The sequence below is a fragment of the Rhinolophus hipposideros genome (genome assembly GCF_964194185.1).
Source record: "Rhinolophus hipposideros genome assembly, chromosome: 8".
NCBI lineage: Eukaryota > Metazoa > Chordata > Mammalia > Chiroptera > Rhinolophidae > Rhinolophus > Rhinolophus hipposideros.
The window spans coordinates 77,085,649-77,110,478 of NC_138054.1; the positions used below are offsets into that span (position 1 = coordinate 77,085,649).

Genomic DNA, 24,830 nt, shown 5'->3' on the forward strand with positions numbered 1-24,830 from the left:
CAGTTCCCCGTGAAATCCAATGTGCAGGGACCATGCACAACCCCCATATTTTCTATTCCCCATCTTCCAGATATGGTGCATGGTCCAGGAGGGTAGGTCTGTTATGTGCAGTTTCATTAAGCCAGAGCCAGACATGTAGGAGGAGCTCAAAAAGTATCATGACATTAAATAAAGTGATTTTTAAGGAATTGGACCAGGACTCAGATTAGGGATCCAGTCCTGGTTTTGCTTCTCGTTCACTGGGGTCCTTAGGCAGCCCATCCCTTTTTCCTGCCCCTATTTGTACAATACAGGATAGGACTAGATGAGTGGTTCTCAGGCTGTGGTGGTAATTAGAATGAGATGCTTAAAACAAGGGATGGATGCCTGGGCCCCACCTAAGAACAATTGAAACAGACTCTCTGGGGTGGCACATGGGTAGTTTTTAAAGTATTCTGGGAGATTCTGATGTACAGCCAGGGCTAAGAACCTCTGAGCTAGGTGATTTCTAAATGCCTTTTAAGTTCTGCACACACATTCCTAAGCATAAAGACTGCCAGCCGCAGGCCTCTGGGGTCACACCTGCCCATCACAAACACAGGGGTCCCAATTCTAATGTCTATTTTGCTCTACACTCACTGTGTAGGTTTATCAGAGCCCCAGGCTCCCTATCAGCCTGGCTGATGAGAGCTTTGGATGAGTCACACATGCGGAAGCACATTAAAAATGGAGTACCACGGATCTTTTCAGTCCCTACAGTTTTGCCTTTTCCAGAATGTCATGTTGTGGGAATCATATAGTGTGGCTTTCAGACTAACTTCTTTCACTAAGTACTATGCATTTAAGGTTTCTCCATGTCTCTGTGGCTTGAGAGCTCATTTCTTTTTTATCATTAAATAATATTCCATTGTACGGCTGTACCTTTTGAAGGACTTCTTGGTTACTTCCAGATTTTGGCAATTATGAATAAAGCTGCTGTAAACATTCACATAGGTTTTTAAGTGGACTTCAAATTTTCAACTCATTTAGGTAAATACTAAGGAGAGCGATGACTGGATCCTATGGTAAGACTATATTTCACTTTGTAAGAAACGGCCAAACTGTCTTCCAAAGTGGCTGTACCATTTTTCATCCCACCAGCAATGAGAGTTCCGGTTGCTCCATATCCTCACCAGCATTTGGTGGTGTCAGTTTTCTGGATTCCAGCCATCCTACTAGGTGTGTAGTAGTATACCATTTTGATTTAATTTGCAATTCCCTAATGACATAATGGCTGAGCATCTTTTCATGTTTATTAGTTACCTGTATATCCTCTTTGTGAGGTGCCCATTCAGATCTTTTGTCTTTTAAATTGGGCTGTTTTCATATTGTTAAGTTCTTTGTATTATTTTGGATACAAGTTTTTTATTTGGTATATTTTGCAAATATCTTCTCAGTCCTTGTCTTTTTCATTCTCTTAACAGTGATTTTCTAGAAGATTTTTATTTTCTAGATGATGTGCTTTTTAATTTTTAGATCATAGAGCCGAAGTTTTTAATGAAGTCCACCTTAACAATCTTTTCCCCCATAGATTGTACTGTTTACATTGTATCTAAAAACTCATTGCCAAACCCAGGGTCACCTAGGTTTTCTCCTGTTTATCTTCTAGAAGTTTTATCCCTTTGTGTTTTACATTTAGGTCTATGATCCATTTTGAGTTAATTTTTGTGACTGGTGTAAAGTGTGTTTAGATCCATTTTTTTTTTGCATGTAGATGTCCAGTTGTTCCAGCACTACTTGTTGAAAAGATTATCCTTTCTACATTGAATTGACTTTGCTCCTTTGTCAAACATCAGTTGACTATATTTGTGTGGATCTACTTCCAGGTTCTCTATTCATTCCATTGATTTATTTGTCTATTCCTTTGTCAAGACCACACAGCCTTGATTACTGTAGCTTTATGGTAAGTCTTGAGGTTGGATAACATTAATCCTTCAACTTTGTTCTTCTTTGACTCTGTTATTTGTGTTGGTTATTCTGGGTCTTTTGCTTCTCTGTATAAACTTAAACATCCATTTGTCGATATTCACAAAATAACTTGCTGGGATTTTGGGATTTCACTGAAGCTATAGATCAAGTTGGGAAGAAATGACTTCTTAATAATACTGTGTCTTCCTATCCATGAACATAGACTATCTCTTCATTTGTTTTGATTTTGATTTCTTTCATTAGAGTTTTGTAGTTTTCCTCATATAGATCTTGTACATATTTTGTCAGATTTAATCCTAAATACATTTTTGGGAGCGGTGGTGCTTATGAAGGCTGAATAGGTGGCGCACGGGACTTTTAGGGCAGTGAACTCTTCTGTATGATACTGTAGTGGTGGATACATGACATTATGCATCTGTCAAAACCCACAGAACTGTACAATACAAAGAGTGAACCCTAATGTAGACTATGAACTTTAGTTAATATTAATGCATCAATATTAGTTCATTAATTGTAACATGTACCCTACGAATGCAAACATTAATCATAGGGGGAAATGAACCAGGGAGAGAGGAGGTATCTGGGACTCTCAGTTCTATCTGCTCAATTTTCTGTAAGCTTAAAACTTTTTTTTTTTTAAAAAAGTCTATTACTTAAAAAGCAAAAAAAGGGGGTACTGACTCCAAATGAAAAGGAGCCCTTGATGAAGTCTTCCGATGGCTCCTCCTTGCTTACAGGATCAATCCTACAGTCTCTGACCAAGCACATGGAGTCCTCCACAGCTTGGGGGCCCCCTCAATCCATGGGCCACCCCACCCTCTGCAAAGCAGATGAACTGAAGGCTCCGTGAGGGATCTGGGACTTTACACTACTCTCGGCCTGGAACATTGTCCCTCCCTTGCCTAATCTGCAAATGTTTTGAAAAACCTTCTGCAGACTTCAATTTAGGAACAGAGGAATGACACCAGCCCACAGCACCTGCATCATACCACCACCTATTGTGCTTCTGGCAGGACCTCTTTCCTGTCTGTCCCCTGCACTAAACCGAGCATATCCTGCTGGCCCCAGTCTGGTTCTTTCCAAATGTACAAACAGAAGAATCACAAAGTTTCAGTAGTGAAGCTATTGTTCCCACAATACTGAAACACAATTCCCAAACGGTGCATCAAGGCACCTTAGGGTGCCACAGCAAATGCACAGGGGGCACAGTAGGATATTTTAAATTTGAGAGAGATTCAGCATCTGTTGGCTACTGAGAGAACTACTAGCTCAAGGTACTTCACAGTTTCATCATTAGGATGCACTACATTCATTCGATTACATCATCTCAAAGAAGCTGGGTTTTTAGTGGTTTCTATGACAAAAAGCAAAGGAGTCAGCGTGGAACAGGAAATGAGGGTGTTGGTTTCCAATCTGATTAGAAAGTTTGACAAGTGTTTCAATGCCCCACAAACACACAGATCCCATTCGTTACTGTAGTTATTTAAGAAATAAAAATATTGTTTCTTCTAATTTAAGTGATGACTGACTTAACAGGACGTACATTCTTATTAAAAGATTTGGGTTTAACTACTTACTAAATTGAACTGTGAGGTATTTCTTTTGGCTTAGGGGCACCATGAAAAAATTACTGATGACACTAAGAGTGGGGTGAGCACTGTGAGCTGAGAAAATCTGGGAACCTTTGGTTTAAGAAATCCTCTAATCCAGGACATATAAGAAAACTACAGGTTGTGAAATCAGTTTAGTGGGTCATGACCAGCATTTTTTCTCCTTAATAGAATGGTAACTAGAACACATTGCATGTAGCAAGAGTATTATTGTAGAAAACTTATGTTCATTATATACATACAAATAAGTATAGGTATCTTGGGTCACAATGTAAAGCGTACATTTCTTATTCGGGTTCTGATGTAAAAGTTTGAAAAAGCCACTACGACCCCAACCTCCTTATTATATAGATGAGAAAAGAGCCTGGAGAGTGAAAGCTGATTATTATAAGTCACAGCCACCAGTGCCAGATCTGGACTCAGACCTACTAGGCTGGGGGGCCACCGCTCACAGGGACGCTTCTAAGGCAGGCCTCGTTCTGCCTGGTAGAGATATGGTTACTCAAAGTCACAGAACCACACAGGTGAGGTATCAGGTACCCTCACTTCGGTCCCAAGACCCATTTGTACCCCACAAATGCCACCAGCCACACCTAGAACAAAACGGTTTTAATCAATTGCGTCACCCTCACTCTCCTGGGAGCGGAGCAACAAAAAGGCTCGGCTCCTGCCCCCAGAGAACAGTAAGGCTTATGTGTCTCTCCACACTGCAGGGCTCGGGCTGGACAGGCAGGGGGCGGGAGGAGGGGAGGGAGATGGGAGGCAGGGAGAGAGGAAATGGCGGGCAGCTCGAACACAGGAAAGCAAAGGGGCCCCTGCTGGTCCTTGGGCCCCAGGGCCCAGCCCCAATACTCCAGCTCTCCCCTCCCTGGCTAGAGAAAGGTCATGGAGAAGAGACAGGGGAGCAAGTCCCAGCAGCAGGAGAAGCAGCAGCAGCTGTTTCCTTCACCAATAAATATACTTCATTACCAAGCGAGAAAAGAGGGGTAGGAAGAGGGACTGGGGTGGGGGGAAAAGGGGAGAAGCTGCCACCTGTGTTGCTGGGATTAAAGCAATGAGGAGATGGTGCCAGACCCCCCACCACTATCCTCACCCCTCTGTCTTCTCAAAACTGTGAAAAAGCTTTTAACATGGCCCTCCTGTCTCCAGGGCTGCTCTGAAGCCTGACTGAGAGGAGGCACCTGGCAGAGACAGGGCGGAAGGAAGGAGGGAGGGAGGAGGGAGGGAGAAAAAGAAGAAGGGAGGCTGCTTCTCCCCAGAGGCTGCAGCTGGAGGGCTGGAGCCAAGTAAGCACTGAGGGGAGGGAGAGGGGAGGAAGGAGGAACCATCTACCAGGAGCAGCTCCTGAGCTGAGAGCCAAGGGGGCAGAGAGGGAGGCCTGGTGAGTGGTGGGGCTGCATCCAGTGTAAAGCTGAGGAGGGAGGGGGCTGAGTTGGGGACTTTCCCATCTACGTGGCTCAGGAGACTCACCCTCCTCCCCCCAGAGCAGCAGGGGACAGAGAAAAGCCATCACTTCTTTGGTCTTTGTGGCGGCTCTGCTTGTGGGGTGGGAGGGAGGGCAGAAAGGACGAGAAGGGCCCTCAGCAGGGAGCGCCACCTCAGCAAGAGTAGGCCTGGCTGGGCGTTCTGGCAGAAAGGTCACAGTGAGGCCAGGAGCGCCTGAGAAAGGAGAGTGGCTGTAGGGGCTGGCTGGCAGGGGAGGGGTGCAGTGGGGTATGGTGTGGGGCCCCACCCTCTGCCAAGGCCCAGGAAAAGCTGAGCCCCCAGAGGCGGCTCAGGGGGAGCGTGCCCCACTGCAACCAGGCAGTGGCCTGGACTTGCCCACTCCGGGGCTCCCATCCTTCCTTCTCCTCCACCCTGACACAGTGGCTCTGGAGGGAGGGTGGGACCCCATCCTTTTTCAGAACCTTCCCTGAAGACCACAAGGCAGTTAGCCTTGCCAGTCCGGGAGCAAGAGTGGCAATAGATCAAGGCTAGCCCTTACAGCCTGGGAATTCCCCTCCCCTTCCTGCTGCCCACTGAAAGGTAGGGCAGTCCTTGAGGATAGCTTCAGCCCTTGCCTCCCCACCTGAGGCAGGCCACAGCCCTCCAGGGACGGGAGGCAGGGAGGCAGGAGGTGCGCGGCAGCAGGAGGGCTTTCCCCTCCTGTTCTTCTGCTCAGGGCTGGGCTCAGTCAAGGGGCAATCTGCCTAAAAGTCTGAAAGCCAGCAAGTTTTAGCAACCCCCACCCCAATGCCAAACTAACAAACAAAACAGGGGAAATGAAAAAAATGGGGTGGGGGGGAGACAAACCAAAACAGAGCCCCCTGACCTCCTGCCCAGAGTGGAGGGTCCAGCCAGTAGCAGGGGCTGGGGACGAGGGCTGGGAGGGCCTAGCTGGGCCGGCACTGCACCTGGCCCTCAGAGCTGTCCTCGTCGTCGGAGGCCCCCGCGCCCCCGCTGCTCAGGCCCGTGATCCGGTAGCCCATGTTCAGCAGCATCACCTCCAGCGGGTCCGCGTTCATGCGCCGCTGGTTGGCCTGGGAAGCGCCCTCCATGTCCTCCACCACGCGGCCTGTGAGGTCTTCACTCTGCGGGGAGGCACAGACCGGTGGGATACACGTGCGGGGACACACAGACGGAACTGCACACATGGAGGGGGCCGTGAACACCAGCTGTAGGTGGGTTTACATCGGTTTATCCATATGTGTACACGGGTAGAGGGAAAACACATACTGGGATACGCACGGGACACCCCCTCCACCCCAGGACATATGTCGGGGAGACCACATACCACACAGGGGCCCAGAGTAATGCACACTGGGAGGGGACACAACACACGGGGACATATGTCAGGGATACATATGCTGGGATAGATACTGGGGGGAACACGCACACTGGGTTACACGTGGGGTGGGGAGCCGCACCGGGAAATGCTGGGGGCACACCACACCAGGACCCATACACGGGGACCCAGACATGGCCTATGTGAGGGAGGACACACACCAGCATATGTTGGGCACACGTACTGGATAACTGGGGTGGGTGGGGGGCTGCAGACACAACTCCCCCACCCCACTCTTTGCTGTTGCCATTCCCAACACCCCTTCCCTTATCCTTCTTTCCTTCCCCCTCAGGGAGGGCTGAGTAGGATCTCTCTTTAAAATTCGCAGCCAATTGCCTTTGGAATTAGATACACCACTTGCCTTCTGTTTTGCCAGCTGGGAAGAGGGAGGAGGTGGGGCAGAGGGCACAGGAGGTGTCAGGCTGGCCCACCTGGCTACCCACCCTGGGAGTGAGAGGGACCACACTGTCCTAAGTGTCCCTGTGGCCGGACACTGCACAGGCATCACTTCTTTAATCCTCAAAGCAACCTTTTATCATCCAGTGCAGAGACGCTACACACCTCAGGCAGTGACTGAAGGGACCAGGATTGAAACGGGCCCACCAGACTCCAAAGTCTGAATGCCTGCCATGTGCCTGAGGGGCCGGCCTCTGGGTCACACCACGGTGGTGCAGGAGGGGCAGGGTGCCTAGGGGACCTGAGGTCCCGTTCTCACCACGTGCTGGAGCGGTCTGGTTCCCTTCCTGCACCCGTCCTTGGTCACTGTGTCCTGTATGTGACCCGTCTGCTCAAAGACATGCCCCTTGGAGGCAGAAGCCAACTCTTGTCCCCAGAACTGCTCACTGCATTTGGAACTTTCAGAACTCGATGGTCCCCATCTTGACACAGCCTTGGGCCCTCGAGTGAGAGCTCACTTCCCCTAGCTGCTTCTACCCTCCTTGTGACTCGTTTCCCTTCCCGGCCCTCCCAGGCTCAGCCAGAGGAGGCCTTGTGTAGGGCCCATGCCTACCTCCTCCCCGTCTGGCTCTGGCCACCTTGTCTGCGCCTTTACCTCTGGCCGGGGATTCCAGAGCCGTACAACGGGGTCGATGCCGCTGGTGGCTAGGAAGCAGTAGCTGGGGTGCGGCTGCAGGCAGTTGACGATTGACTCATCCCCCTGGAGCACGCGGACCAGGTTGGTGGTCTCCTTTTCCCAGATGAAGAAGGAGCCATCGTCAGAGCCACTGACGATGTATTGAGCGTTGCTGGCGGGGGGGCAAAGGGCAGGGAGGTCAGGTGGGGTACTGCCCTACAGCCTCAGGTAGAGGCAGTGTGGCTTAGGGCAAAGGGGAGCAGGGAATTCTGGAGCCGCCAGCTCCCCAAACTCCAGGGTCTTCAAATGACTCAGCACATGGTATTGCTCTCCATACTGCAGAGCCCTGGTCACTGTTCTACCGGTCTCTTAAAGTCAAGGTCAGGGACTGCCTGGATCTTTCCAAGATACTTTCTGCCAAAGTACATCCTAAGCTCCTTGGGTGCCAGGATGGAGTCTTGTGTCTCTTACATCTCTGGGAACACTGGTGTCTAAGCCATCCCTCAGGAGTCCTAGCCTTCCTGCCTCCAGATCCCTAACTCCTACAGAGCACCTGCCCTACACACCGCTGACAATTAGGGGGATCTTGGTGGATAGATTCTCGATCCACGTTCATGCGTCTTACCCACCCAAAGAAAATGCAACATTTGCAAAGGAGGGTTGAGGGTGATGGTGTCTGAGACACAGCTTTTTCCGTCAGTACCTGGGGCACAGTTCTGGGCAAACAATCGATGTGCCAAGATTGCCGGCCTCTGAGGGCCTTTGCCTCATACCCCCAGCAGAGGGAGGCTCCAAGCACCCAGATAAAGAAATCAAGCTCCAGAATATGGAGACAGAGGGTCAGAGGAGGTGGGGAGCTGAACGAACAGTCCAGGGACTGCGGTGGATGTTTTAATGGATTACGGCATTGGTCCTCGTTATGGCTCCATGAGTGGGGGTGGCTGCTTTCATTTTATAGATGAAGAAACTGAGGCCCACAGAGGTGAAGCCATTTGCCCAAGGGTACAGAGGCAGAGCTGGGATTTGAGACCTTTCTAAAAGCATTTTGCCCCCACGCCCCCCAACCTCCTGCTGCCAACCAGGCTGTGCCCTCCTCCTTTTCAGGGCCTCAGACCTGCCAAAGAAATTGGCCTCCTTGATGTCCGTAGTGGTGTTGCAGTGGCCACAGTAGCGGAACTGATAGTCGTAGCTTCGTTCCCGCAGCACCATCTCATCCTCTGAGATGGAGTCCTTGCGGCTCGTGCTGCGGAGGCGGACTGCGCCGCCGCCACCACCAACTCCCTTCTTCTCCTCTGGGGGCAGAGAGCAAGGAAAGGTGAGTCCGGTCTCTCTCCTCCCCCATCTGTCATCCACCGTCGGCCCTGTTTTCAGCCCAAGTACTAGCAATGTAGGGATACCTGCCTCTACCCCTACTCTGAAAAACTGGGAATGACTGTGGGGGAGAAGCACCTCTGGAACTAGCCCATCAGGATATTAAAGAGGAGACCTCTGATGCCAGGTCTCTGAACAATGACTGGAAGCCCCAAGGATGCACAGATCTAAGGTCTGTTTCTGTGGAGGGGAGAAAAAGGGAGGGGAGTGGAAAGCACAACCAGGAGAGACTTGAGGGGGTGACTTTTCTAAATAGATCCACAGCTCTGAAGGCAGTAAGGTCCAAGCCCTTCCTCTCTGGAAGACAAGTTATCATGGATCCCAACTGAGGCACTGATGGTCTACTGGCCTTGGGTAAAATCACACCCGTTTTCTCAGTGCCTTAGAAGTGCCCTTTTCCCTGCCTGCTTCAGGGCCTTTGCATGTGCTGGTCCCTGTGCCAGGAACTCTTCAGCTCCCACAGCTACTCTCTGTATCTAGTTACCTCTTCCTCCTCATCCTTGAGATCTCAGCTTAAATGTCTCTTGCTCAAGAACCCCAGACTGCCGTCAAGCCCTTTCCCATACACCTACACCTTATCAGGTCCTCATGCCACCTGTCACATCACACCCTTTGTTTCTCCTCCATCACTTGGTCCCTTAACTAGGTTATACACTCCATGAATACAGAAATCCCGTCTGACTTGTTCACGGCTGTATTCCCAGGACACAGCACAGTGCCTGGCACATGGTAGGTGCTTCATAACTTCCAACAAATGACTCAATAGCATGGTTGGTAAACTGCAAAGGAGAGAGGTAGGGGTCCATGCCTGCCTCCAGTGAGTTCACCGCTCGTCCACAGACCACACTACAAGCACCCAGCTTGCTCTCCAAAGCTACGGAGGTGAGCTGAGCAGGGCTTTGAATGCTCTCTGAGCAGGTAAGTAAGGCAGCGGGTTCAGAGATGCAGTGCTTTGCTCAAAGTCACGTGGTCACCAGATGGCCGAGCTGAGATTGGAACCTGAGGCCCCACACCCCGAACCTGAGCATTTCTACGGCCCTGTGCTGCAAATGTGCCAACGGGAACATGTACAACCCTTGCTGCTGCTCCTCATTGAGCGCCCGACTGGGGGTCATACCCTGCGAGCCACATGGCCTGACTGGGTTTGACTTACTCGTATCCTGAGTCCTGGGCACTACACCAGGTGTTTTAAACAGGCTACTGCTAATCCTCAATAGAAACTCTGAATGGAAGGTGCTATCACTCCTTTTCAGATCAAGAAGAGTCTCAAAGAGACCAAGTGACTACCTCAGGGTCACATGGTTTCTGAATCAGCATCCGAACCCAGGCCTCTCCAATCCCAGAACCATATCCTCTCCAGAATGTCATGCAGCCCCTCAAACAGAAAGAGTGACAGCAGCCCCTCATTAGTGCCCACTCACCACCATCGTTTTTGGAGAAGAGGGCGGCTGTGATGTCACGGCCCAATGCGTCACACGCACTGCTGTGGGCCTGCTCCGGGAATTTCCCTTTGAAGTCATCTAGGCACTCCAGGGCCTCAGCCACGTACTTGAGCTCAAAGAGGCAGCGGGCCAAGCGGAAGTGTGCCTTCAGATGGCACGGGTTTAGGGAGATGGCCTTGAGGCAGTCCCTCAGGGCGTCGTAGTGGTCACCATCCCTGGGAAGATAGGACAGTGTGGCTACATAGCAAGCAAGGAGTCCCCACTCAGTCTCTGCTTCCTGTGGCCACCCCAGCCCACCTCTGACAGATCTCAAAGACAGGATCCTTGGGGATGAAGAGAATCCTGGTTCAGCCCAGGCCTTGCTCCCCTGGAGAAAGAGTATGTTAAGGAGGCAAACTAGGAACCCTGAGGTCTTGGGGGTGGGGTGGGAGGTGGGTGTGTGGCAAAAACCAGTGTCTGGCTGCCCTCTGCTGGATAGAGCATGCAACTGCATACCCACTCACCCCAGGTACCCGCAGCTCTGCAGCAGAAGGCCTGGCATCTTGCCCGCCTCAGGCTCCCCAAGCCCTCCTTCTCTCTTCCTCCATCCACCTCCTCAAATCCCCCTGACTGGCCTTCAAAGCCATGTCCGAGGCAGGGGGCCCTCAAGGACAGTTCTGTGGTCTGGGGAAGCCAGAAGTGCCAGGCTGGGGATTCAGGGTCTGACCAGCAGGCAGCAAGCTCTCAGCCAGACCCCCCTCTGTCCTGGCTGACTGATCCACAGCAGCTGTGGCCTCTACCTCCCGGGGCTGGAGGATGGGGCCTGACAGACTGGCAGAGTCAGCTCTCTGGAAGCTGATGGCCGGCGGGGGAGGGCGGGCGAGGGGGGTGTGCACGCCAGGAGCTCCAAATCGTCCCCCACTCACTTCTCCAACCTCCTGAAGCATGCATGAAGGGAAGTGGGAATGGTTTTTTGTGGGGGAGTAAGTGGGGAGAGGGAAAAGGAAGAGACCCTCCTTCTCCCACCTGTGCTAGAATATATAGCACACACACTCTCCCAGCACCCAGGGACTGCTTCCCACCTTTCAGCTGGAGAGCCAGACAGGTCACAGGAGCCACTTCTCCTTTGGGAGCTGTTTTTTTTTTTCCTGCTGGGCTACGACCCAACTGTGCCAAGCAGCACTCCCCAGAGCTCGTGGCCCCTCCACCAGGGCACAGCTCCAAACCCTCCTGCACAGGGTAAAGCAGGGCCGACATGGGAACTATCCTACCAACCCTCCTCTCCTACAGCACTCAGAGGGAGCATCCAGCCCTTGGAGCAGCCATGCTCAGACCAGGAACAAGCAGCTCAGCCAGTGTGGGGGCAGGCAGGAGACTGAGTGCTTCCACGGCGTGGCCTGTGTCAGATGAGTGGCTGTGACGAGGGAGCAGGCGCTGTTTGGACACACAATTACCGCCTGCAAGGTGCCCCTCAGAGCTCCTGGGGAGAGCCAGACCAGAGACCAGCCAGGAGCCAGAGGGTGACACCTCCCACTGCCTGCAGGAGCAGATGGCAGCCCTGGGGAGACTCGCCTGGGACAGAATGTGACATTCTAGGGGTCACTGGCAGGCATGTGGGGATGAGGAGAGAGCAGGCTGGCCCCAGGGCTCACCCATCCAGATTCACTGCCAGATCAATCTCCCTGAAAGGACAGCCCTCAGCATATCCCTCTCCTGCTCAAAACTCTTCAGTAGCTGCCCATCATCCACTAAATCGAGGCCAAAAACGCCGCCACCGCTCTGCATTCCAAGTTCTTCCCAGGCCAGCCCCAGGCTACCTCACAGACTCATCTCCTGCCAGTCCTTTCCAGAACCCTCTGCTCCAGCCAAATGGATTTGTTGTTCTGCAAACAAGCTCTTCAGTCAGTCCCCCACCCCCACGCCTTTGTTCATACCATTTCATCTCCCTGGGAATGTCCTTCCCCCACAGTCTCCTCCTCTTTTCATCTCCTTGTCTAAGCCTGCCCACACTTCGAGCCCATCTAGCACCACACCTTTCTGAAGCTTCCCCGACTGATCTTGAGCTAAAGCGACCCAACTTTTCTCTGAATCGTCAGCACTTCACCTGACCATTCCAAGACCTACTGCTTCCTGCCTCTTCAGTGATGACCCACGCCCATGTTTTTATCCCGTCCAGAGGCTGGGCGCTCCGGAGCACAGGAACTCACAGCGACAGAACTTTGTGTCCCTAGTACCTAGCACATAGTAGGAGCTCAGAGAACATGTCGAGGCCACCCACAGATTGGGAATTCATCAGCCTCTCTTAGCAAGAATGCAGGAGTGATACAGCTCTCAGTCTGGATGAGGACCCACCCAACTGCTGGGACAGAGAGGCAAAACACCTCAGAAAACCAAACCGTCATCTCCTGAGTTTGGCTGCCATCTGAGCCCTTGGCAAACTCCTGGTGCCTGAGCTAAGGCCTGTGGGGGAAGCATCTTCCCAAACCCCCATCTACCATCCTGCTGACTTGGGTGGGTTTCTTAAGATTCTCTCTCTGGCCTGCCTAGTTGCAGCCAGACGATGGCACACCAGCTGGCCTGTCTGTCTGGGCAGAGCCGACGGATGCCAGACGGAGCAGGAATGGCTGTGGGCCCAGCTCTATCCATCTCTAGTCCTGGCCCGGGCTGGGGGATGGGGTCTGCCTGTCTGCTTGCCTGCTGCTGCTGCAGGCAGAAGGGCTGGGGGCCCAAAGATAAAGGGTTCTTCAGGATATGGACCCACTCCTTTACCACTAGCCACTACAACCCCACATGACACACAGCCAGCTTCAGATCTCTAGGGTCTTGTTTGTGCTTGGTCCAAAGGGTCTAAGATGAAAGGAAAGCACTCCCCAAGGTCAAGGAGCCACAGAATCATTTCAGACAAATACAAACTGTATTCGCCAAATGCCTCATTTCCATCTAGCAAGATTCTGCTGCTCCTTCAAAGTCTAATTCAAGGCATGATTCTCCAACATGGGATTAACCATTCTCTCAATTCCCTACTTCGCCACTGGCCACAGCACTTTATAACAAAGCACTCTGTGGTAGCTACTTGTGAACATGTTCCACTTCACTGTAAGCTTCCTTGGTGCTTGAGACTTCCTGACGAGTGGGTCAGGTGCCTGCTCACCACCAGCCTGGGGGTGGGCAGGAGAGGCTTGAGCCTAAGAAGCCCTAAGGATGTCACTGCCACCTTCCCTGGACGCCTCAGCAACTTGGCTCCACCAGGCCCACTGCCTTCATCCCTCACCCTGACCCAGGCCCACTCACCACTTGCGTTTCATGTAGGCAGCAGCTCGATTCCCATAGAGCATGGCGTTGTGAGGGGCCCTCTGCACGGCCTTGCTGTACAGCTGAATGGCCTGGGTCCACTGCTGGCAGGCAAAAGCCTCATTGGCTTGCTGTTTCACACGCTCCAGGTAGGGGGGCAGCTCTACCTGGGGGCTAAGTGACAAGCAGAGCCAAGTCAGGCCAGCCAAAGAAGATGAGAGCAGCCCCTCAGGAAGTGTGCAGCACTGCCTGAGGGTCATCCAGGTTTTCTTGGCCCTTGGTATCTGCACTGTCGCCTAGAAGAGGGGACCACTCCCATCCTTGGCCTGGGTTGCTGTGGGAGGTCATGGATACAATTACTGATACTCCGAGCCAGTGAAAAACCAGAGGCAGAAAGGAAGTTGTCCTGGACAGATTTAGGGCAGTCCTTACCCAAGCTTCTGGGCATCATACTAGCTGATACCATCTGCCTTCATGCTGAGCTGAACCTGTGACCGCCCAAGTCCCTCCCATGGAGCCCTCCAGAGAGAATGCTGTTTTTCTCAAGGGCTACAGGATTTGAGCAGCTTTGTGTTCAAAGGCCAGCACAGGGCCTGGCAGAGAATAGAGGCCCAAAGATGCCACAGGATGGAGAAAAATATAATGGGAGGGACCCATCTGTGTGGAACCGCTTTAGGAGGGAGCTTGGTGACGAGAGGCAGTTAGCTTCTGGGTCCTGACCAGGATTCCCGGTCCAAGGAACCAGAACTTCAGTCTGAGCATGACTAGAGAACTACCGGGTAGGAGTGGCACTGGGACTACTTGCCACTCCAGAAACCACTCTGCCCCAGCTCCCTGACTCCGGGGTGTGTGCCTGGGTTGGAGTCAGGAGGAAGGTTTGTAAGACATGCCCCTCTCTCCAATCCTTAAGATGTAATTGGTTTTGGGAGGGCTGGACAAGTGAGGCTGGCCTCACCTGACATGTCCCCTACTCTCCGGCAGCCGGAAGCCGTTGCTGTGAAGGTGCAGGCCATTGGACACACCGTTGGACACACCATTGGTGGACATCTTGCCATTCTGAACTTCTGGCAGGGAATGGGGAGAAAGGAACAGCAATATCTCAGGAAGAGGTCCTCATTTCTACTCGGCAGCCCTCTAGCTTCCTTCACAGGGTCTGACGTTTGCATTGTGGGGCGTTTGCATTGTGGGGCCATCCTCCCAGGGTAAGATCCATTCCCAGAAAGCAAGTTCTGGCAGACAAGCACGCAAGGGCATAAAGAAAAGTCTGTGCGCCCTCTGCTGGCCGAAGAGGGACACAGCTTCAACTTGGCTTTACTCTTAGCTGGGGTTGGGGTTGGGGATGGGAGTGGGGGGTGAGGAGGTGCCTAAATCAACTTTAGGCCCCAGGAGGAAGTCAGTGAGGAGACTGATCCAGGATGATAAGGGAAGGGCAACTACTTCAGGTCCTCAAGAGCCAAGCCATGGAAAGAACCTGCTTTTTCAGAGGGAAGAGAAAAGGGTTATGATGCAAACCCCTGACAGATCTCTGTGACCTATTGTTATTCTCCTTCTTACTGTACAGTGTATTTCAGAGAATCTACTCCTTTTGGAGGCTCGCAGCCACAGCCCAAGGTAAGGGGCAGGTTTCTCAGGAGAGGTGGCACACACTCAAGGTTCCCAGAAGAGATACCCTAATGGAGACTCTAAGGGCGAACTTACCCCCTGAGGAGTGGCATTTTCTAGGCAAGAGGAAGGTGTACGGCCGCTGCTTGTAAGTCAGGTCAAACAAATAGACCTAGAGTGGAGGGGTCAAGAAAATAGATGGAGGCTGTGAGATAGGAACGTGACTGAGCAAGACTGGGGAGGCTCTCAGGAACACAGGGAACCATCGAGCGAGGCCAGGAGAGCTTTCTATGGAGCACACCTCAGGCAGGAAAATCTTCCCGGTTCCTGGCCCCTAGGGTGGGCTGCCTGAAATAGTCATTAATTAGAATCACATGTTTAAGTTGAAAAGGTCCTCAGAGGTCACAAAGCGAGTAGTCTCATTTTCCAGATGGGAAAACTGAAGCCTCAAAGAAGAGAAACAATTTGCCTAAAATAACACTTCTAGTTACTTCCCTTGGTAAATAGTATCTATTATTACATAACATTTACTGAATTCTTACTTTGCTCCAGGAACTCTCCTTAGGTTTTATATGACTTATCTCATTTCATCTTAGAAACCACCCCATGAAGAGGTACTATTATCATCACCCTCTTTGCAGATGAAGAGATGTACGCTCAGAGTCTAATTTACCCAGGGCCATAAAAGCAGCATGTGGCACAGCCAGGACCCCAAACTGAGTCTGTCTGGCTCCAAACCACTCTGCTCAACGGCTTCTCCACTCATCCCTATGCTACCTTTAGGCCACGGGATGGCTTAGCAATCTGAAGCCAGAGCTCTGCTTTGAACAGAGGAGCTCACCTATTCCCCATCCCACTTCTTTTGTACAAAACCACACCTTACCTTGTAATGTCCTCAACTGTTTCACTTACCGTGTCTTCCCTGTTAGTCTGGGATGGGTTATATTTTACATTTGTCTTCATGCTTATGATAATGCTAGTCCCAGAATACGTGCTCAGTGAGTGTTTGTAGGATAAATTAATTTATGCAAGGCTTAATAAATCTCCTGACTGAGAATATGCAAACAGAAGGTTTAGCAACCTGCCATTATCAAAGAACACTTCCCAAAGCTGGCCCTTAAACCACAACCTGGTCGCATGCTCTGAACCCCAGGATCTCCTCCTAGGAATATAGAGGATGAGGAAACCAAAGCTTAGAAAAATGAAGAGACCTGTTCAACGTCACAGAGCTAGTAAACAGAAGGTCAGTCTTTGAAGACAGGTCTTTCGGTTCTAAAACTTATGCTCAAGAAAACCATCAGGCCAGGGCACCTCTCTGGGAATTGCAATGATGCCATGTCACTCCCACAATTCACTCTAATGTCATGTATTACAGTAAGGCGTCTTGTCTGCTTCATAGCAGTGGACACGACGTACCTGGCTGCTGGGTATGAGGTGGTGCTGGGGCAGAGCCAGCTTGGGCAGCCATACGTACCTGCTCGCCTCCCATGTTGACCAGCAGCTCTGTGCCATTGGGACTGAAGGTCACATAGGTGGCAACCAGCACTCTTAGGCGGTTGTTGTAGTCAGGCAGTTTCACAGGCAGGTGACCTGCAGGGAATGGCCCAGTCACCCTGGAGTGAGGCTACCAGTACCCCCAAAGGGAGTCGTGTGAGGTCAGCTGTATCAATGACAGCAATCACCTTCCTCATAGAAACAGCGACACGTGCTGAGCTCTTACTGTATGTGCAGGACCAACTGCTTTCTATGCTTTATCTCATTTAGTCATTACAACCCCATTTTATAGAAAATAAATTAAGACTCAGCAAAGATAAATAATCTGCCAAAGGTCACGTGATGGCTGGTTAATGGCAGTCAGGCAGGGTTAAAGCCTAGGTCTGTCCGACTCTAAAACCCTTGCTCCTGACCACTGTGCCGCACTGCTTCCCTGCACTGCCCCAGAGAGAGCCAGCACCCCGCCAAGAGTTTGGGGCCAAAGTTAGGCTGAGCCCTACCTGCTACGTAATACTGGGCTGCACCATCCGGAAGGGGCTTCTGCCGGTCACAGAAGGTGTGCACACCTGCTGGAGGGCTCTGCTTCATGCTCTTTCTGGTGGGAAGGCAAACCACATAGGTTACAACGGCTAGACCAGACCACACTCCCTAGGGGAACACCCAAGTCTGTATTCTTGAGAGATACAGGAGGTACGTTTCTTCTTTACCTTAGCAACCCCAAATGTCCACCACCAAGACAGCTAGACACATACATTATAGTGCTTTACACGGAGGTCCTACCAGCTGTCTTGGGCCTCACTACCATACTATTACCCTCATTTTACAAATGAGGAAGATAAGGCTCAAGGCCTAATCTAACTCGTGTCGTGTGTGAAGAGCAACAGGGGTCACCCAAACCCATGAATGATAGTAAAGCAGGCCAGACATTCTTAGACCTGTCCCAGGACTCCATTTGAAACCCCGGCTGGCAGAGCCGCTCAGGGCTGGGAATTCTGTGGAGGTTCTAAGTGTATTCTACTTTTGATGAAAAAATAAATAAATAAATAAATAAAATTACATGTGCAAAAAAGAAATTACACATACAAGGTTATAACTCTGTACAAATACTCATAGTAAAAGAACAAGCAGAAAATATTATACACAGTGATTCTTTCAGGTGGTGGATTATGGGTAACTTTTAAATTACAAGTTTCATATTTCCAAAATAAGCATGAAATAAAGTTGTTTTTAAAAAACCCACCTCAAAAGGAAGAGGGCATGGCAATGAGGGAAAGAGGCCGCAGGTTCCCAGGGACTTGTCGGCAGGAGGCTGAGCTGTTCCTACCTGTGGTTATGGATCATGCGAATGTCGTAGAGCCTCACGAAGGGCCCACTGGCTCCTACGGCCAGGCAGTTGTTGTCCTGGGGGTTGACGGTCAGGCACTTGGCCTCCACCAGCTGGCCACAGTACTCCGTCAGGTCAATCAGCACCTCCGAGTGTTTGCTGTTCTCCCGAAGGTCATACTGGCTGTGAGAGAGGACAGAGTTAGGGGGCTGGGGGCCCAGGGTGGAACGCAGAAGAGAAGCCACGGCCTCATTATGCGTGGAGGGGAGGGGGGCACTGGGAGGGGCTTTGGACCTGTCTGTAAATAATAAGAATGTCAAAAACCACACCTATTTCTTGAGTGCCCACTCGGTGCCAGGCTCCTCTAGGAGGTTTCTCACACACTGTTTTATTCTAACATTACTCCTTAAGATAGACACTACTGTATCCTTTTAAGAAAACACACACACACACAAAACCAGATGTCAGTATCACTGCTACTGAGTACTATTACTACTGATTACTAACGCTTGGTGAGAAATTGCTTTGTATCCAGTACTGTCCCTAAGTGTTGCACACGTATCATCTAATTAAATCCTCACACCATCCCTAGGTACCATGAGAACACTGAGGTTCAAAGAAGTTAAATAACCTGCCTGGGACGACACTGCTAGTAAATGCAGAGCTGGGATGGCTTCCTAAGGCTGCTCTGCTCCTTAATTCTAATTCTTCATTGTAAATCTAGTTCCTTGCAGGAAACAAAAGAAGTATGAAGGTGACAGAAAAGAGGATCTGGAGATCATCTGAAAGCTACCTAGAAACACCAAGAGCCAAGAGGAGCCCAAGATTCCCATGCGGGTGGCAAAGGTCATGCCAAACGTCCACCTGGCAGCAGTAGACGCCCACTGCTGTAGCGGGGGGAGCTTTTCCGGGGCCGATCACACCAGCACATGCAGAGAGTGGGAGGGAATTCAGTGTGCTCACCTACCTACTGCACCCAGACATCTGCAACGACCTCTTCACTGTTCACCTTATCTTTCTAAGCTAACTCTGCAGCTCAAAGCTGCAGGGATTCTTCAATATTTTTAGCATGAGTGCAATTTTAATGAGTGTATTTTTAAAACCAAACTCAGTCTGGATTTCAAGACCTGATTTCATATCCCTCTCCAATTTTGTTCTTCAGTTTTCTAAACGTGGGTCAATAAAAACACAGAAGTCTTTATTCTGAATGTGCCACGTCTACCCCTGCTTTCACAAGTTCTGCTCAAGCTGGAGTCCACTCTGCTTTTCCTGGCCCATCCAAATCCTGTCCATTCTGGAAGGCCACTTTATGTTCACCTTCTACCAAGACACCTTCTCTGACTGTGACCGCACCTCAGTGCTTAGGCTCCGACCCAGTGCCCAAGATGCTGCCCTGACACAGCCTGGTCAGTTAGGCCAACAAGTACAACACAGTTGGACTCGTCCCTGACCAAGCGCTTTCCATCTTCTACTCTTCTAAGTACAGGTGCTTAAATGGTGTCTTTTCCTCCATTCAACGTTGTTTCCTTATTATGTTGATAAGATGCTGTAGGAACTCAACTTTTGTTTATAACAGCCTACGGTAAAACTGTTTTCATGATACGTCGTTTCGCTTCAAGTCGCGGAACGTTATGTGAGGATGATGACGTTACGGGAGGATGTATTGTACTGTGCTAAGGTTTTACAGGCACTATCTCAATTTCAAAGCTTAGACCAACAAGGGAGATACTATGATAGTTCCCATTTTATAGGCAAGGAAACTGAGGTGCAGGCGTGAAGTGACTTGCCCCAGTCAAACACTGAGTGACAGAGGTAGGACTTGACCTCAGGTCTGCCTGGCCTCAGTGCCCTGCTTTAGAAGCAGCTGTGTTCCAGTTCATACCTGACTTAGATACCTCCCCTCCTGTGTAACAGGGAAGCGGGCACAACATCCTGTAGGACCTTAAGGGACGCAGTTAAAGCAGGTTGGGAAGACAAAGAAAAATTTCTAAGGTCACATCTGAACAGAGGCATTAAAGAAGGGCATGAGACCATTTTAGAATGAGGGGAAGTAGAGGCAAAGGTGTGACAAAACGGGCCGTTGGAAAGGGGACGGTCCACTTGCCCATTTCTGGCTGGCTCTCCCCCTCACAGGCATACGCTCACTGACCAGTCGTTCAAGAGAAATATATCAAGTGCCTCCACGTGCCAGGCACTGTGCTGGGCTCTAGGCACCCAACCCCAGGACAAGACAGACATGGAGCTGCTCCGAGAGAGTTTACTATTCAGTGAGGGAGCACAGACACGAAAGTAAACCAACAAGTAACTAAAATAAAATAACTGGATGAAGATTAAAGCTACAGAGGACCCAACAGGGTGCTGAGACAAAGAATAATGTCTACTTTAGACAGGGGGGTCAGAGAAGGTGCTTCTGAGGAGGTGACTCTTAAGCAGATCTCCTTCGGGTGAGAAAGAGTCAGCCACAGAAAGAATTGGGGACAGAGAAAAGCAGGTAGAGAGAACAGCAGTGCGAAAGCCCAGAGGAGGCAGACTGCATCTGAGGTGGGAGAGAAGGTTGGTGGGCCGGGACGTAGTGCAGGAGAGGGTAGAGTGGGGAAGGTGAGCGGAGGGTAAGCAAACGTTCCCAGCTGTGCTTGTCCACAGACCGCTGCCCTGGGCAGTCTAACAAGGCCGGACCTCTGCTGGAGGGAAGGTGCGGGGCCTGTGGGCAGGTGGGCATGGGCAGTCAGCACGCAATATCATGCGTCAGCCCTTACCGGATAAGCCCATCCTCAGCAGCACTCCAGAACGTGTTGGGCCACATGGGCGCCGTGGCGATGCGTTTCACCCGGTTTGTGTGGTCGCCAAACATGTGGATCGTCTCTTTTACCGTCAGGTCGTGGACATGCACCTTGGAGTCGGCTGCCCCCGTGATCAAGATCCGGTCCCCAGCATGAGGCAGGAACTGCTCCAGAGAGATTGAAGACGAGGTTGGCAGGCAGTGGGGGTAGGGCTGGGCCCCAAAGGAGACTGGCCTGGACATTAGCACCCTCTTTCCTTCTCCACATCAGGTAAGAAAATAAGCCCACCCAAGACAACCCGCCAAGAAAACTTTGGATCTTGAGCATCAGTCTCCAGGCCTAAAGGTCAAAATTGGGACACGTACCTTTACTTTGGGCCTGACTTATGTCAAGTTGGACTACCTAAGGAAAACTTTCCCTCTGATTCTTCCCCAGGTAAGAGCTGAGTGGCTAATAATCATAGCTGTTACCATTTATTAAGCATTTACCAGGGTAGGTGCATTATCTTATTGGTACTTAAAATAATTTCTAACCTCATTAAAAATTGAGGTTCAGCACTAACATTCAGCAGAATGGTGTTCAAACTCTGTGTGACCCCCATGCGCCCTACTGCCTCATGACCACTTTTAATAACCTGGGGGTTAGGAAACAAATTAGTCTTAAAATGAAAAGGACTTTCAGTATTTTAAGGGAGTGGGTGTTTTAAACTGATTTAAGTATTTCTGGAGAACGATCTGGCAATAAGTAGCAAAGGTAAAAACTATTTCTGTCTTTTGACCCAAAACTTCCATTTCTGAGAAATAATTCTGAAAGAAAAAAGGGACCTGTGCATAAGTGCTCAGAGCAGCACTCGTTATAATGACAAATGTTGGAACTGGCTCAAATGCTAGACCTTGGGGAAGGGCTGAGTGTCTAAAAGATACATCCCTATGTGGCTATTAAAAAGAACAAGAACCCCACCTTCTGATGAGGTCGAGAGCGAAATACTCCAGATGATACATGGTAAGAACAAAACAGCCATAAACAGCTTTTAATAATATTTTTTAAAAAGTATGCTGTTCTATCACCTTGTTTTGAGGGAAGAAAAATATTTATTTGGGTGTGGTGTTGAGTTCTCTTCTTTCTCAGTTCAAAAGATTGAATTATCTTTCTTTCTGAATTGAAAAGTTTCTCCCAACCCACAGCAAGGTTGAATGGGGTGCGGGGGGCTATATTTCTGCATTTAAACAACTATAGTCCCACTTGACTTAAATGTTCATGGAAGAGCAACAATTCACTCTTCCCACACTAATGGCTCACTGGGACAAGGGCTAGATGGAGTTGATGGAATTTAATACATTTTAGAGGCAATTAGTAGTCTTTAATCCTGTCTGGAGACAGCATGTATTCCATGCACAAAAGAAATAAAACAGGTGAGCCCTTGGGAAGAACCTGTGGCTGCGCCACACTCACCACACACTGTAGCTGCCACCAGGGGGAGCTCGTGGGTTAAGGAAGTATAGTGTTTTACTACCAGGAGACTAGGAATCCTTTCCACGCTTTTTTTTTTTTTTTTTTTTAACAGAAGAGGAGGTTGAGGGTCTGTGAATATAAGCGCCTTGCTTAAGGTCTTACTATTAGGGAGTATCAAAGCTATCATCAAATTCTGGTCTCTGAACTCAACGGTTTGTGCTCTACGATGCCAAACTGATGGCTTAGGTCCCTTCCCCAGATGTGACCCCACATACTCAAACTGGACCTATCACTTCTTAGGGGCAGAAAGCAGTCTCTGTTTGCCACGAAAGAGGCGAATCAGCATTGTTCTGTTTCTAAAATCACAGAAGTTCACCTATGATTGGTCCCTGGGACAGGAGACGAGAATCAGAGCTTGGGTTTAGGGAAATAAGTAGGTTTTGAGCTCTTGAATCTGCCTTCTTCTTCAGGTATCTTGTAATTCCTCTTGATATTGATTAGGGAGATATTTCTTAAGTTAGTGAGGCTTTCCAAAGGACAGCCTCACTCTTATGTTCATGTATCTATTATAGCATTTCAGAGCTAGAAATGTCCTTAGTGGTCATTTCCTCCAACCTTAATCTTAAACCTGGCAAATTGAGTTCCCAGCAGGCAGAATACCTCAGAGCTAGGGCATGTGCTACATCCTCAGAGGGTCCGTTCTACCTTTTGCAAATTGCTCTAAGCGTCAGACAATACTTTCCTTCATCAGGCCCACAGTTGCTTCTGTGGACCTACGTCTGTTCTTTGGGACCAAAGGGGATACGTTTCATGTCATTCCCACATAATAAGTCTTCAGAGGTCTGAGACACTTGTAAGTCCCTTCCCAACTCTCCTTAGCTCAACTCCCCTCCACCAACAAATCAGACCCGTTTCCTACGAAAGGTACTACAGCTAAAAGCAACTGCGCCAGACGCTTTTTTAAATCAATCATCTCATTGAACTGTAACATCAACCCTGTGGACTGCTACTTCCTTTTTAAAAATTAAATGATTTATTTGCTTATTTATTCATGAATCCAGGGGATTTTCCTTAGTTACTTCCTTTTTACAGATGAGCAAAAGGCTCAGAGAGATCAGTTGATTTGCCTAGTTCACACAGCTTTCAAGAGGCAGGTGAGGGAACCACAGGTCTGCCTGCTATCTAAATTCATGCTCAGAACCATACCTCCCACCATCACCACTCACATAAATATAAATTCATCGAGAGCTGGCCTGTTGGCTCTAAGAGAGGAAGTCGAACATGGACAAGAGATGGGGTTTCAGGAATCACCATCAGAGAAATCAGATTACAAAGGTGTCTGTGACCCCAGGGAGTACATGATACACAAACATGCAAATACAACCACGTGCACAGCCCTGTCACCCTGTTCACTTGCTCTGTGGCTTATCCTGCTCACCTTGACAGAGAAGATATTTGCAGTGTGTCCTGTGTGCATGGAGAGCAGCTTCTTGTGGTGCAGTGGGTCCCACACAATCGTGTGCTGGTCATCGGAACCAGAGGCCAGCAAGCTGCAAGCAGAGTGAGGGGTTCTGACCTCTCCTCAAGTGTGTGGGTCCCTTTCCCCCACCCCACATTCCCAGATGATAAGGAGTTAGGCCACACAGAACTTGAAAAACAGCAGATGTCACAGAATTTAAGGTTATCTTGTAAACATTAGTTGATTCTCTTCTATTTTATCTGGAGAGTTTTCCATTATTCCTAAACTTTGCATTAGCTGATAAACAAACAAACAAACAAACAAAAAACAGGGTTTGGATGGTCATTCAACCTTCCATCTATCTGAGCTTCACTGTTTAAGTACTACCGTGTTTCCCTGAAAATAAGACCTAACCAGACAATAAGCCCTGCCATGATTTTTCAGGATGACATCCCCTAAACATAAGCCCTAATGCGTCTTTTGGAGCAAAAATAAGACCCGGTCTTATTTTCAGGGAAACACGGTAGCAGAGAGCAGCAGTCTCTTTTCACTTAGGTCCACTCTTTTCCTTAGATCTAGAAAGAGGAAGGAAAGCCCCCTTCTCTCAGCCTCCCCGCTCCCTTCTCCAGCACCCCCTAGGTGCTCTAGCTAATACTTACTCTCCTTTCTCATTCCACTCCAGACAGTTGACACATCCTGAGTGACCCTGGGGAAAAAAACAGAAAGGGACAAGAAAAGAGCCAGTTAGAGGTTCTCCTGGGGAACTCAACACTAAGAAGTGGAAATGAACAGGTAAACTAACCTTTCCATCATCAATGTTTTCCAGGTGCATGTGAGTGACCGGAACTGAATTAAACTGCCTAGTATCTTATAAAGTACTTTCATATTCATGATCTCACTTGATATTGAACACCCGAGTCATAAAGGGCAGGTGTCATTGATCCTATTTTACAGAAAAGTAAACTGAAGTTCAGATAATAGTAAGTAATAGAAGTGAAATCCAACAAATCTGTTCCTACCACTAGAAGGGACATGTCAACAGTCCCTTCAAGGGTCATCACCTCAGTCACAGAAAATTTGCCTAGAGGAGCATCTGAACCAAGGGCAGCCAATTAACTAGAAGGCTGATCTTTCATTCATTAGGCATATATTTAATTTATCGAGCACTCACTGTGTGCTAGGT

At 49.7% G+C, this 24,830-nt stretch overlaps 1 protein-coding gene across 9 annotated transcripts in view; it reads right to left on the reverse strand.

Annotated features, from left to right (window-relative positions):
• Nucleotides 1-4,151: 4,151 nt before the first annotated feature.
• The window catches only part of WDTC1 (WD and tetratricopeptide repeats 1), a 62,065-nt gene continuing 41,386 nt past the window's right edge, over nt 4,152-24,830 (reverse strand). For 5 of the 9 annotated variants that reach the window (XM_081055501.1, XM_081055502.1, XM_081055500.1 and 2 more), the window contains 13 exons: nt 24,307-24,353; nt 23,627-23,738; nt 20,713-20,900; nt 17,957-18,139; nt 17,133-17,227; nt 16,613-16,728; nt 15,235-15,310; nt 14,492-14,600; nt 13,537-13,710; nt 10,246-10,481; nt 8,568-8,745; nt 7,391-7,625; nt 4,152-6,127 (listed from right to left, as the gene is read on the reverse strand). In XM_081055501.1, coding sequence (XP_080911627.1) covers nt 5,930-6,127; nt 7,391-7,625; nt 8,568-8,745; nt 10,246-10,481; nt 13,537-13,710; nt 14,492-14,600; nt 15,235-15,310; nt 16,613-16,728; nt 17,133-17,227; nt 17,957-18,139; nt 20,713-20,900; nt 23,627-23,738; nt 24,307-24,353 — 1,947 coding nt within the window. In that variant the 3' untranslated portion in view covers nt 4,152-5,929. The remainder of the gene's footprint in view (nt 6,128-7,390; nt 7,626-8,567; nt 8,746-10,245; nt 10,482-13,536; nt 13,711-14,491; nt 14,601-15,234; nt 15,311-16,612; nt 16,729-17,132; nt 17,228-17,956; nt 18,140-20,712; nt 20,901-23,626; nt 23,739-24,306; nt 24,354-24,830) is intronic. The other 4 variants (XM_081055506.1, XM_081055505.1, XR_013993740.1 and 1 more) reach the window with 3 other exon arrangements.